Below are 13,338 nucleotides of genomic sequence, written 5' to 3'. Positions count from 1 at the left end.
TTGCTGTTGGTGCCACCATGGGCTTGGTCATCCTGATTGGCCTGGTGGTCTGTGGATGCAGGTGGTCCAAGAAGAAGAAGTATTGTGAGATAGGGGGAGAGGAGAAGAGCCTGATCTCTAACAACCCAGCTTATGGCCTCAGGAACGAAATGGAGGATATATCACAACAACAGCAGGAAAGTCCAACAGTTTAGGGTATGTATGTATACGTATTATATTAGTTAACTGCACTAGCCTTGCACAACCTGAAGGCCTCCAGATATGTTGCACAGCAAGCCCCACCATCCCCAGCGAAGCCAACCCTGATGACCATAATGGTTGGGGATGATGGTGGTTATAATTCAACATGCTTTGAAGGGTGCAAGTTTGAGGAAGGCTCAACAGTACTTGTGTTCATGTTTTGCAGCAAATTTCTGTAGAATCTGTTATTGGAACAGTGATGCCCTTCCCACCGCTGTCCTTTGTTGTTTGTTGTTAACTACCCTTGACTCAGCCTTGACTCCTGGTGACCCATCCCTTTTAAGTGTTCTGAGAATAGTATATACAGCAAGTTGGGGGGGGGGCACAACAGCTTCCATAGACACGTTCCACTAAATTAGTACCAGAACTTGGAAAAGTTACCCCTTTGACTACAACTTCCTGATTCCCCAGTCCATATAGGAGATTCTGAGACTTGTAGTCCCAAAACCAACCATCTCAAGCTCTACTTTTCCATGGGAAGCTACCTTATATCAAATCAGACTGGCTGACCTAAAACTGTTTACATCAATGGAAGAATCATGCAGTCTTGGGTGAGGGTCCAGTGTAGCCTTTGTGACACCCCACTGATCCACCATGCTCCCAACACCCCCCCAACATTTTTTCAGACAAAGGCCCAATTTTGCAACCAAAAATACTTTAAATTGCTCTTAAATGCTTAAATAAGTTGTTTTATGAGGCCCGCACTTCAAAATATCAAGAATTCACCCCCTCCCAAAATGCCACCAGAAGCAACCCAGAACGGCAGTCCATCCGTGGTTTACACTGACAAGCAGCTGTCAGTTTCAGGCAGGGACCAGGTCCATACGCAGGATTTTTGCAGGGTGTTGGGACAGGCTATGCTGATTTGGTGAAAGCGGCCTCTGTTCATTTTATGTTCATTCCCCTGCCTGTGAGTCAGTACTTCAAATAACCATGGAAGCTGCCGTAGTGTCATGAGACTGCCAGGGGCATTCAGATGAAAGAGGTACTTTGATCCTACAGTACTTCCAGTTCCATGAGTTTTCTTACTGAAAGGATGGGAAGGTCACTGTGGGTATGCAACCCATCCATGGAAAGAAATTTCTTCTCTAGAAGATTTTTGTGAAGGCAACAGCCTTGGCTGGGTAGGCTGATTTTTCAAGGACAATCTCCACAGGGTGTGCAAGGTTCAAAACAGAGAACAGAGTGTGGCTGCCCGTTCCAAGCTGGTAACCAACCCTTTGTAATAGATTCAGACTGCACTCTTCTGCATCCAGACTGGCATATAAAGTACTGTGCCTAAACCTGTGAGAAGGATAATGTTATACGTTGTAGACTCTGTTCTGATAAGCACTCCGGGTAGATATTCAGTGCATAACATTTTTCCATCAAGAGAGCCAGTGCAGTGTAGTAGTTTGAGCACTGGACTATGACTCTGGAGAATAGGGTTCAAATCCTCACTCGCCCATGTAACCCACTGGGTAACCATAATTATTCTTTCTGCCTCAGAGGATGGCAATGACAAACCGCCTTGGAAGAAACTTGCCAAACCCCATGATAGGTTCACCTTAGGCTCGTTGTAAGTTAGAAATGACTTGAAGGCACACAACAACAAGCACAATCAGAATTGCATTAGTGATGGCCTGGCCTGGTAGGGGGACCTCCACACTGTTTAACTATCCACAGGAACTTCTCAAAACCTTAGTTCAGGTCCACCTCTTGTACAGCATGTCTACATGGCACTACTGTGGTGTGTGTGTGTGTAGAGGGTCATATGTTGGCCTGTTGTCATTCAGTAGTCCACAGGATGAGCAGGACACATCACAGGATTTTTGTTTTCTGCTTTGATGTCAAAGTAGTTGATCCAAGTGAGCAGGGGGAAAGCTGCCCTTTACATGCATTCAACAGTCTTGCTAGTGGACCACTTTGGCAAGAAAGATGACAGACTAATCAAGCTCCAGGCAAGAGAGACCAAAGTCCTCTTGCCATATTCTACAAATCCACCCTTGAGGGAAGAAGCATATAGTCACATCTGGGGAGCCAGACAGTATTTGAGGGCCACCTTTTGCTAATCCCTACCCTAGCAGAAATCTCAAGAGAGAGATGACCTCCCTACTGCTAAAACTCACTAGCTGAAGACTTTCTTTGCATGCCCCCAGCAAGTATACTCACAGAGGAATAAATCTCTGTACTGCCCTATTATTTTATTAATGCTTCCAGCACCTATGTACGTATCTACAATTGTGTGCAAAGGTTGCAAAAGCTGCTACCGCAGCAGAGGCTGCCAAGCTTCCTTTTGCTCTGGTTTGCAGAGTAGCTGGATAATGCAACTTGACAAGGGATCTTCCTTTCCCTGCTTCCAAATGTAAGATGGGTAATAATGAAGACACAGCAGTCTCTGAATTTTTACTTTTTACTAGCAGAAATATAGAAGCAAGAGGTAAGTATAGAACCAAGCCTGGCTAGTGTGTGTTCACCAGCATTCCCTAAGATAGGTTTTGCTAGAAGAGAGTTTAGTTAGCTCCATGTGAGAAAGAAGCTACCAGGAAAAAAGAGAAGGCATGCTTATTGTCACATGTCCCTTTAGGCTTAGAGGGACAGGAAAAGGGAAAAGATGAACGTATAGAGGAAAGAATTCAAAGTAACTTAAAGGCTTAGCCCTTGTTCAGTCTTGCAAAGTACTGAGAAGCAGAGAAGGGAAAAGCTGAAAGAGCTTTTTATATTTCTGCAGGACAGCTTTCTTTTTCTTCTTCTTCCCTGGACCCACTCCACAAATGAAGCTTTCAGTACACAAAGCTCATGCAAGAGCACAATCTTATTCTATTAAGGGTTGTTCCTGCATTCTCAGTCAGTAGTCAAGGCTCCATTAGGAAAAGGCATACTCCCATGGGAAGGGAAGGATAACAGGACAATGGATTCTTCCATCATGTGTCAAAGGAGTCTGCTGCTAATTTGTCTGTAAATCACAGCAGGTTCTGTAAAGTATCTTAAGACTTTGTTTTTATTTGATCCATTAAGGTCAGCACCGTATATAACAATGTATTAAAAATATACCCCAGAAGGCAAAAAATAAATTTTGTATCTTTTATAAATACATCAAACACACATTTGATAGAAATTGACAGTGTTTTCTGTAAATGAGTTTTAGGACCCAGATAATGAGCAACCCAGATCTGCTTCAAATTGCTTCACCATGATGGTCAAGTTTTATGGTTCTGAGCTGGTAGAGGAACCATGTAAAAGGACAGGAGAAAGGACATAGGCACTTGGATCTCATTTAAACAAAAAGAGTGAAATTACAAGCAAAGCGTCAGTGGAAAAATGACTTCTACAACTAAAATCATACTCTAAGACTCTATCCCTTTTGGGCAGCGTATATATAAACCAATGTAGTTATAATGAATTCCGCCATTGTTGAACCAAATGCATAATGACACAAAGACCTTTAGCCCAGCTACTGCAAAGGGAAAATAGTTCTCTACCACCATGTCAAAAGCTAGCAAGAGGGATCTGTGTGTGTGCTTGCAGAAACACTGACTGCGCTTATGCAACTTCTGAGAAAACACATCAGCTTGCTCAACTGTTTTTACACTAGCATAGGGACTAATGGGATCCTAGCCACTGTCTATGTTTTGTGTACATTCTTGAATAAAATGTTTTTGGATTCCGCACCTGCAAATTCCAATTCTATAATTATGTGAAAATATTCCTGAATATATTTAGTTTGCTTGGTTGCTAGATCCAATTAGAGTAGATCTACTGAATCGCTTACATAGTGGCAACATTTGTGTTAATTCCACTGATTCTATGGGTCTACTCTAGTTAAGTGTAGCAACTGGAATAGAATTCTTTTGCAATGAAGTGGATGACAAAATAAAAGATCTAGGAGTGAAGTCTGTAGATGAGTAAGAGAGCAGTAATCATAGGAGAGGAACTTGCAGCCCCCAAGCACAGAAGTAGAACAGCAACTCTCACTTTCACATTTCTTTTTTGAGGCAGGGGTCCAAAATTTGATTATAGGAAACAATCTAACCCTTGAAGCTGAGATACTAAAATGGCAAACTGTAGGCCGTAGAGCAGATCCTGCGTTTATCAAGGACACAACTTTTAGAGTATGTTTCTCAATGTGAAAGTACCACCTACTTAGATGCTGGCTTTGTGAAAGCAATGGACCTGGTCCTTCCACCCTTTTTCCTGACAGATTTTGCACCACCAATCACAGCATATGAAGCAGATATTCAGCTAGGCTGTAACATCACATCTTTAGGCAGAGGGGAAATTGGCTTCATTTAATTTCTGTTTGTTATGCAGCTGTAAACTGTTCAGGGTCTCTCTCAATAGAACAGGTAACATACTCCTAGGTGACTGTAACTATAAATAGACTTCACAGCACTAGTTTCAGACTCAAAATTCTACTTTGTTCCTTCAAATTCTTTTCCTTCCATTTGATACTTAATATGAGATTTTTATTCTCCAACAGATGTAAGAAATAAAACCTAGCACTGAGCCTCAGCATTGTTCCCGCCCCCAAGCAATGTTAACTGGGCTACCCCTTCAGCTCAGATTCCTATTAATATTCAGTTCTGAGGTCAGCTTTTGTTGCAATTCAAACACCCCCCTGTGGCCATGTGAAAGCTGTTGTCCTCCCACTTAGGTAAGAATATACACATTCACCTGCTCAGGAAACAGAAACAATGAACAAAAGTAGACACACAGACTTGGAAAATAGGGACACAAAACGTTCTTCAAGCTGGCAGTGGAATTTTCCTTTTATTGTTACACCCCCAAGAGTGTCATCCTCACACAATGCAACAAACTAGAGACGGGCAAAACGCACCCGTTCACAAACAACGAACGAACAATATACAACATGGCTCTTCACTCCCCCGCCCGCCCACACCCCCTCCCCTAAAACCACTACCAGCACCCACACAACCTGCTCTGGGACATGACAAGGACAAGAGGGGAGGAAAAGGACCCTGCCCATCATTTCCCATGACAGTGTCACATCAGGCTGATCATTCTCGATGAAGTATAAAATTATTAATAGCAGAAGAATTAAAGGAAGAAATCAATCAGACAAAAGAAAGTGAAATAAAAAGCAAGTTGATCCCCTTCAACTGGGAGATGATAGTGGCTAGAAGGTCACCCTTCAAAAACCCTTTCCTATCCTGGAGGCTAAGTCACAACTGAGAGAATGCCATGGCTGCCCTGAAAAGAGGGAGGCTTGGAGGAAGGGGCTGGGAAAGGACAACAACATGTTGAGAAGGGATAAGGGAACTTGCTTGTAACTCGACTTTTTGTTCTTTAAAATCACCACTTGAGCAAATCAAATCTACAAAAGGGAGGACATGTGTCACTGTGAACCCAAAAGGAAAATGCCTTGTTGAGATTTACTGAGAAAGGAGGAATTTCTGGATGTGATGCTATTCCATGGCTCCTTGTTACCATCATTAAAAAGTAACAGCGGTAAAGATTAAAGAATGTACTCTTAGGGGATACAGAGTTAGGAAAGGACAAGTAGAACATTATTTTAGCTTCCCCATTAAAGGCCAAGAGAGAATAATTTCTGAAACCAATTTAGATTTTCAGAAGGAAGCTGGCTCATTGGAATATTAGTATGCTCTTAAAGAGAGTGCTGCTGAGAACCTTGAGGTTACACGGATCTAAAAGCTCCATAATTTTTCTTAGTAACTTTGAAGGTATGCTGCAGACTTAACAACCCCCATGATGCCTCTGGGCTCCTTCTCTTTCACGCATACTGTGCCACCGCTGCCACCACCACCAAGCTGGGCAGATATACAGTCATTCACCTTCACAGGCAAGCTCCTTTTTACTCTCACACACTACCCCCTCACTCTTTCCCATCCCTTCTTTTCTCATCCAAGTCTGCCTCACAAGCCATTTCACCAGGGTTGTTAAGATCTTTAAAAAGCCAACATCTTATTGATTAAAACACTAAAGAGAGGGAGGGGGAGATGTGGGCATGGACTTGATGGGACTGTTAGTGTAATCATTTCAAGATGACAACCAGTCTCATTTCTGTACCAGGGGTAGGTTACCTGTTACCCTCTATCTGTTGTTGGACTGTAACTTCGATAATCACTGGATGTTGATCATGTTTACTGGGCCCAGCAGGGCTTGTAATCACATTCATCTGGAAAATACCAGGTTGCCTACTCCTGCCTCTACCATGGCAAACCACATCAACAGTAGCACTTAGCCTCCAGGTCTAACTTAAGTACCATTGTGTTATACATCCTAACTTCAGAGTCTTTCTCATACATTACAAATATATATATATAAATATACACATATATACGACAAATCCCCAAAACATGAGGTAAAATAAATTTAAATCCATATCCAGGGGACTCCCCCATACAAATAGTTCAAAGAACCCACCTGGGAAGATACGGGGCAAAACTACAAAATGTCTCACCCTTCACCATCTCCCTAACTCCAATAATTCTAATCCCTAACAGAAAGAAGATCAGACAGAAAACAACCCCACAAGGATGCAATTAACAGAACAGAGAGAGAAAGTTTGGGGCACATGGCTCTGTATTGATCTCGAGACCTGACTTAAAACTTTAACCAAGTTAGTATTGCATCAGAGAGTTCAGTTGGGTCCAGAAGATCCAGCTACCAAGAGCAAGAAATAGTTCTGACTTGGTCTGAAAAAGAGTGACTCTATTGGAGACAGGCATATGTGGGTCAAATTCTGATACATAAAATTCAGGGATGCAAGAGCCTGACTCCTCCTGCTTAAGATTCAGTCCGAAGACCACCTGTCAACATGCTTAATTCTGCTTTAGTCTGCTTCACATTGTACAACAAAAACTTGCATATACCTGGCCTAGTTTGGAATGTACTGAAGAGAAGAAATTTCCAGCCTACTTCACCCTATGGAATTGGGACAGAGCCTAGCAGGAAACAGGACTGCTTCTTAGCTTTCTTGGAACAGGACTGGGTGAGGCAGCCCCATAATGCATGAGGCTGATAGGGAGGGAAGTATCAGACCAGGAAACAGCACATCTCTGACTCACAGGGTGCCCATAACATGAAAGAAGCAGAGACATGACAACATGGAAGCAGGCACCTAGCTGGGCAAGAGAGAGAGGATGATAACAAAGACCAGGATTGGTTTTAATGCCTTTGGAATGGAGCCACTTTCTTAGCTCCTGAGTAGTACCACCAGATTCCTTATGGGACTGCCTGCCCCTAAGGCATACTTGTTTTTCACAGAATTTAAAGTGGGTCTCTAGTTTCCCCACACAAAGATGCCACCACACCCCTAAGAAGGGGCAAGGCCAGGTGTCTGAGCTACAAACATGAAGCTGCTGTAAGGTTAATATAACCTCAGGCTTCATGAGGACACTCCACCCCATGGTTGAGATGAACTGGGAGAAAACTCTCCCAGGTTTGTTTGCTCTGGTGAGCCAAGTGCTATGAGCGCCACAGGGTAGCAGGTCAGTAGCTTCTCATCCAAGCAAGGCCCCTATGTAGACTGTTGTAGTGGCAAAGGCGGCCCTTTTAAGAGGCAGATGGTAGCTGTGGCAGGAGGAGGAAGAGCAGGAGGAGAGGACAGAGCAGGCACAGCAGATAGGGGATGGAGCTGGATCCATGGAATACTGCTATATTGGCAGCTCCACCCCCAGGCAATGCCTTCCTCCTCTCCTCCCACACTCTCAATCCTTTTCCTGAGCTACACTCTCCTCTGTAATGCCTTGAGCAGCCAGCTCAGTCAACACATTATCTAAATAGTTGGGATCGGGGTAGCCATGGCCAGTGAGATTGGAGCCAAATTCTGTCTTGTGGTGAATCTCGTTCCAGATCACTGTGTCAGACTCGCCAGTGGTGCTTGAGGTGCCAATGGCAAAGATCAGCCGCCGATCCCAGGCTACCAACAGCAGTTTCAACACCTGCCAGAGAGAAAGGATATGCATTAGAGAGGAATTGTATTTCGAAAGCTTGTACACCAAGCCCAATTTTTCCCCTTCTTTCCATGCAATTCCGGAGCTCTGCTGCTGCAATTTAAGTATTTAAAGGTTTTTTAAAAATGAAGAAGGAAGGAAGGAAGTAAATAGAAAGAATAAGGAAAGATTATTAGAGTGCTTTGGAATAGCAAGGGGGAATGGGCAGAGGGGTGGAGGGGACAGTGAAAACCTATGTCTGGTGATCATGCAACTGCCCCAGGAACAACATTGTGTGATTGCCCAGTCATTCATGGGTTTCCTCGTGAATGAAAAGTGCCAGGTTGGGGCCAGGGCAGCTACGAATCAGAGGCATCAACCTAGGTCTTTCATTTTGAGTATCTCCAAAGCTGCTTCTTTCCCGATAAAATCACAAATTAAAATCCATGTGTAGTAATGTCCTTAATCTCAAATATACAGAAATGAGTACTCCAGTTCATCAGATGTAACTTTCCTGCAAACACTCTAGGGGAAAGTTGCTGAGAGGATCAAGTCAAGAATTGTCCCAGGCAAACTGGGTCTCCTATTTCCCACTGGTGAAATTTAATCTATTTTTTTAAAGTAGGGGAGGCTACTCATTGTACTAGAGTAAGTTTCCCTAAACTGGTCCCCTATCCCCTTGTCTTTCTCCTCTTTTCCATCCTTTTCTAAACTTTCCTACATCATATTAATGCCACTTATTGTAGGGTACTCAGCAGTGCCATTAATTTAACAATTAGAGAAAGACGATTTCATGTTTCAATTCTACAGTATTTGAGCTTTTGAAAAATTATCTGGCACAGCTTCAAAACCAGGTAATAAATATACTGAAGACAGCAAAGAGCTCTTGCTGTGGGGCTGGGATTCAGCCTGCTACAAAGGAAGCAGAACTACAGGGACCTTTGAAAAGAGGCAGCTCGGGGGGTTTTGTTGGAACTGTGGCTGCAGAATGTTACTGAGAAAGTATAGGAAGTATTATGGTTCCTTCTATGGAATCCTGGAAGTTGTAGTTTCATGAGGTATTCAGAATTTTCTAACAGAGAGCTGCAGTGCCTCAAGAAACTGCAGACCTCAGGATTCCACAGGGTGCAGTCATGGCACATAAAAAGCAATTAAATTGCTATAAATTATGTAATGTGACAGGATACTAGGATATGCAGTGAGGTACAAGGCCATACTAGGATATGCTTAACTGAATGCTCAGGCAAACATGGTTCTTCTATTTCTCTGGATATTTCTTCCCACACTTCAGGTTTAGTGTTAAATCTCAGAAGCAGACACACAGAAAGCTGTCAGTGGATACAGCTTGAGACATGGGACGCAGGTCCACAATTTGATGTGCAGTCCTTTACAAAAACTTGGTTTAGTATCCACCCCTGGGCTTGCATCAATCTGTGGGGAACATTCCATGCATCACAAACTATTTTCAATCCCTCCCTCCCCTTCTTTTCTCTCCCAGACCAGATGGGAAAGACAGCCAAATCCTAGCATCATCAAAGCCAGGAAGTAAATAAGGTACATGAACCAGGGTTGCATAGAAGCCAAAATGCTGGTATCTAAAGACAACTGGGTTCTGACACCCAGTCAGCCACACAATGCCTACTGAGTGACCTTGACCGAGTCACTATCAGCTTAATGTACCTCACAGGACTCTTCTATGATTTTTGGAAGAAACAAATATAAAACTACAGCCACAATCAACTTATATTTATCAGCCACTTACAGTACTTTGTTACAACTTTTCAATCATAATTGTTTTCCAAATGGTGCCTATAGGCTGAGATACAAGATGAAAAGTGGCGTTCTCAATGCACTTCTGTGTGTAATGGGTGGCTGGCCTGTGCATGACAAATTTGGAGATGTAGGTTCATGTGCTCATTGGACTGAGCTACTTAAGTGCCATATTTTCACTTACAATAGCAAGAAAATGGGACCAAAACAGCAGTCTATCAAGTGTTCTACAATGAGAACTCAAGATTAGAGAGCATTTTTCTTGCTATGCCCTCTCTTATAATTAAATTTGGTGTATTACACTGATACTTGCTGTCCTTCCTACCTCACCTAGGAACCCCCATCTCTTTTCTTAGAGAAAAGCAATACAGATACTTGACTGATTGATCAACTGACATATTCACTTTTTAAAAAAATGGATTTATATAAAGCTTCCCAGACAACCAGGGACCCCAGCAGATGCCCAACAGGTAAAAACATTTTGAAACAATACACAGATTAAAATCTTTGGAAACAAATTAAAGATACTCTTTCAGAATTTAAAAAAACTAAAACCAGTATTTAAAAATAATTTTAAAACAAACAATTAAAACATATAGAGTGGTTTCAACCATCAATGACCATGCAGAAAACATCACTTTAGCTGCCTATTGGAAGCTCAAAACAGATTGAACCAGCCTAACTTGGTAGGGAATTCCACAGTCAAGGGGCTGCTACAGAGAAAGTGCCTGTTACATGTGGACACCAACCTAGCCTTGCAAGATGGGACACACACCAGGTTTCAAGTGAAGATCACAATTTTCAGGCAGGCTTATATGAGTTATAAACCATTCAAAGAAATTGTGATCACAGCTTCTGTTTACACACCAATGTATGAGAGCAATGGTAATCTCTGGGATGCTCAATGAAGCTGTCTGTGGGAAGGGTTATGAGCCAAGAACAGATTAATCCAAACCAGAACATAAAAAGCAATGGCAATTTTCCTTGCCTTGGCATAGATTACCATAGTCTGTTCCAGAAACGTCTTGGTAAGCTTACTTTACACCAGCAGGGGAAAATGTCACTTACCTTTCTACCTCTTTCACTATCTGGGAGATAACAGTGCCGAGGGAAACCCCTGGCAGTGAAGCTTTTCCCAGGATTTGGATGCTCTGGTCCCTAAAGAGAAAGAAGGAAAGACAGAAAGACCAAAGCAAAATATGAACAAAGCTGACTTTAAAACATCCTTAAGAAAGGTTTACAACATGGATGGTTTACTGTGGAAAGGGATGGGGACCAACAACACTACATCGGTATGATATCACAGCAGCAGCAGTCACCAGTTTTGGGTTTTTGTTTTTGTTTTTTCCTGAACCAAAGTTGTTTGGGGGGGAGCTTAAGAGGGAGGAGCCAAACAATCACATCTGTGTGCAGTGTTTGGGATGTATTTTGGTTGGAAAAGTGCCTGAAAGCATTCAGTGAAAATTTGGGAGTGGGGCCTGGAGGCTGCAAAACTAGGGTTTAATGACTGCTTGTAGCTGAACTTTCTCCATTCTGATTTACAGTCTGAGAAAGCTCAAGCTGATCACTGAACAATACACTGCTTGTTGTCGGGAGCCAAGGATCTGTCTGAAGACTCCTCACAGTCCAGCATATGCTTCCCACCACTTCTTATATTGTAACAGAATACTATAATCCTTCCCCACAGAACAGAAATCTCACCTGGACCCCTGGTGGGATGTTGTATATAATTCGGATGCTTTTACAGTCAAGGTGTCCAGGCAATGAATGGGGAATAAGATGATACTCCATCTTTCCAGGAGGCTGGGTGCCTGTCTTCACACCATAGATAGTTTTACAAGTTGGACACTGCAAGCTCCCATCCTAAAAGCAAAAGGGACAAGAGTGAAGCCCAACCATATGTTAAAAACAGTAGAGAAAAATAAAGTCATTCTTGGCATCCTGTGGTCTCATCATCAAATCCACTGAAAGTCAAATTCATACACTTTGGCTTCTAAGATAAAACACTTCTATAACATAAGGCCTACAACACAAATGGGAAATTTTCACTTCCATATGTTTGATACTTTAAATATTTTGATACTTTAACAAAGCCCTGCCAGCCTGTCCAATAGTAAGAGATAATGGAGTTGCAGACCAGAACATCTAGTGAACTGATGGCTTCCCAACGTCAGGCTAGATAATTGTTTTGGAACAGAAAGAGAAGTGTGAGGTCCTTAGGTTGCTTACGTCATGCCATCTCAGATGCATGAAATGAACAGAACCCAGGCAATGCAAAGAACCTTGGCCCTGAGAGGGAAATTTAGGGCCCATTCACTCTTCCAATTTTGTACCGAGGAGATCTGGGGTCTCCTCGGCGGTGCCATCCCAAGTCAACCGGGCTCATAGTTCTCACTATGTTTGCCACAATCAAAATTTTTGTTGCCCATTTACACCTGCAATCTGAACGGGCTCCTTTCGCTCCCTCAGTGGATCAGGGCTAAAAGGCCTTGGGAGGCAGGTGGTCTGCGGGAGGGCTCCTTGTTGTTATTGTTGTTGTTGTGTGCCTTTAAGTCATTTCCAACTTGGTCAACCCCGAGATGAGCCTATCATGGAGTTTTCTTGGCAAGTTTCTTCAGAGGGGGTTTACCACTGCCATCCTCTGAGGCTGAGAGAATATGACTTGCCCAAGGTCACCCACTGGGTTTACACGGCCAAGCCAGGATTCAAACCCTGGGTCTCCAGAGTTGTAGTTTGACACTCAAACCACTGCACTATGCTGTCTTTCTGTAGGAGGAAGGAGGAAGGCCAGGAAGAGGAGGAGGAAGGATGTAGCGGCAGAGGAAGCGGTGGTCGGGGGGGCAGGAGGAATGAGGAAAACCAGGGGAGGAAGAGGAAGGAGGAAATGGTCTGCAAGATCCAGTAGTGCTTTCTCACTACTGAAGATCATTATGGGACCCAAAAAAAGAAGCAGTAAGGGATCTGCTGCCAAATGTACTGAGTTATATGGGTATTTTTGCGTGCCCCCCCCCCAAACTGCAACGAGTACTGTACAGTTGGGGGCAATATGAACTCCAACGAAATAACCCGGATTCCATACCGGGTTACTTCATAGTGTGAATGAGTCCTTAATATGTACCACTTCTGATGTCTGTATCTCTAACCACATGGAGCAATAGCCACATGTCTCTGGTCGCACATGGAGCTGACTCTTATAATGCCCTTGCTCTCTTTCTCAGATTTCCAAGCAGATGCAGCATCCAAGATCATGGAGAAAAAAACTGGCTTGCCACATGTCCAGACGTTACATATGTGACAATATTTTGTACATGACTGCAGCCTTTACAAATGAAGTGGATATTGTGCACATGTGTTTTTGTGTGTATTATACATTCACAAGCTAAATTTTGGCTAAAAGCAGCATATAATGATATTAAAATCCCATTTGAAAAAC

General features: G+C 43.0%; 2 protein-coding genes across 3 annotated transcripts in view; one reads left to right on the top strand and one right to left on the bottom strand.

The window, feature by feature from the left end:
* Window positions 1-13,321, top strand: part of MPEG1 (macrophage expressed 1) — a 15,312-nt gene extending 1,991 nt beyond the window's left edge. The window contains 2 exon segments of the mRNA XM_042472703.1: window positions 1-195; window positions 13,124-13,321. The exon segment at window positions 1-195 is cut by the window's left edge and continues 1 nt beyond it. Of these exon segments, the coding sequence (XP_042328637.1) occupies window positions 1-194 (194 nt within the window). The 3' untranslated portion in view covers window position 195; window positions 13,124-13,321.
* DTX4 (deltex E3 ubiquitin ligase 4) overlaps window positions 4,964-13,338 on the bottom strand; it is a 53,782-nt gene continuing 45,407 nt past the window's right edge. For both annotated transcript variants that reach the window (XM_042472717.1, XM_042472727.1), the window contains exons 7-9: window positions 11,607-11,768; window positions 10,974-11,063; window positions 4,964-8,144 (exon numbers count right to left, since the gene is read on the bottom strand). In XM_042472717.1, the coding sequence (XP_042328651.1) occupies window positions 7,911-8,144; window positions 10,974-11,063; window positions 11,607-11,768 (486 nt within the window). In that variant the 3' untranslated portion in view covers window positions 4,964-7,910. The remainder of the gene's footprint in view (window positions 8,145-10,973; window positions 11,064-11,606; window positions 11,769-13,338) is intronic.

This window comes from Sceloporus undulatus, chromosome 1, assembly GCF_019175285.1.
Source record: "Sceloporus undulatus isolate JIND9_A2432 ecotype Alabama chromosome 1, SceUnd_v1.1, whole genome shotgun sequence".
Taxonomy (NCBI): Eukaryota; Metazoa; Chordata; class Lepidosauria; order Squamata; family Phrynosomatidae; genus Sceloporus; species Sceloporus undulatus.
The sequence above is the reverse complement of the archived record's forward strand: the minus strand, read 5'-3'. Positions and strand labels throughout refer to the sequence as shown.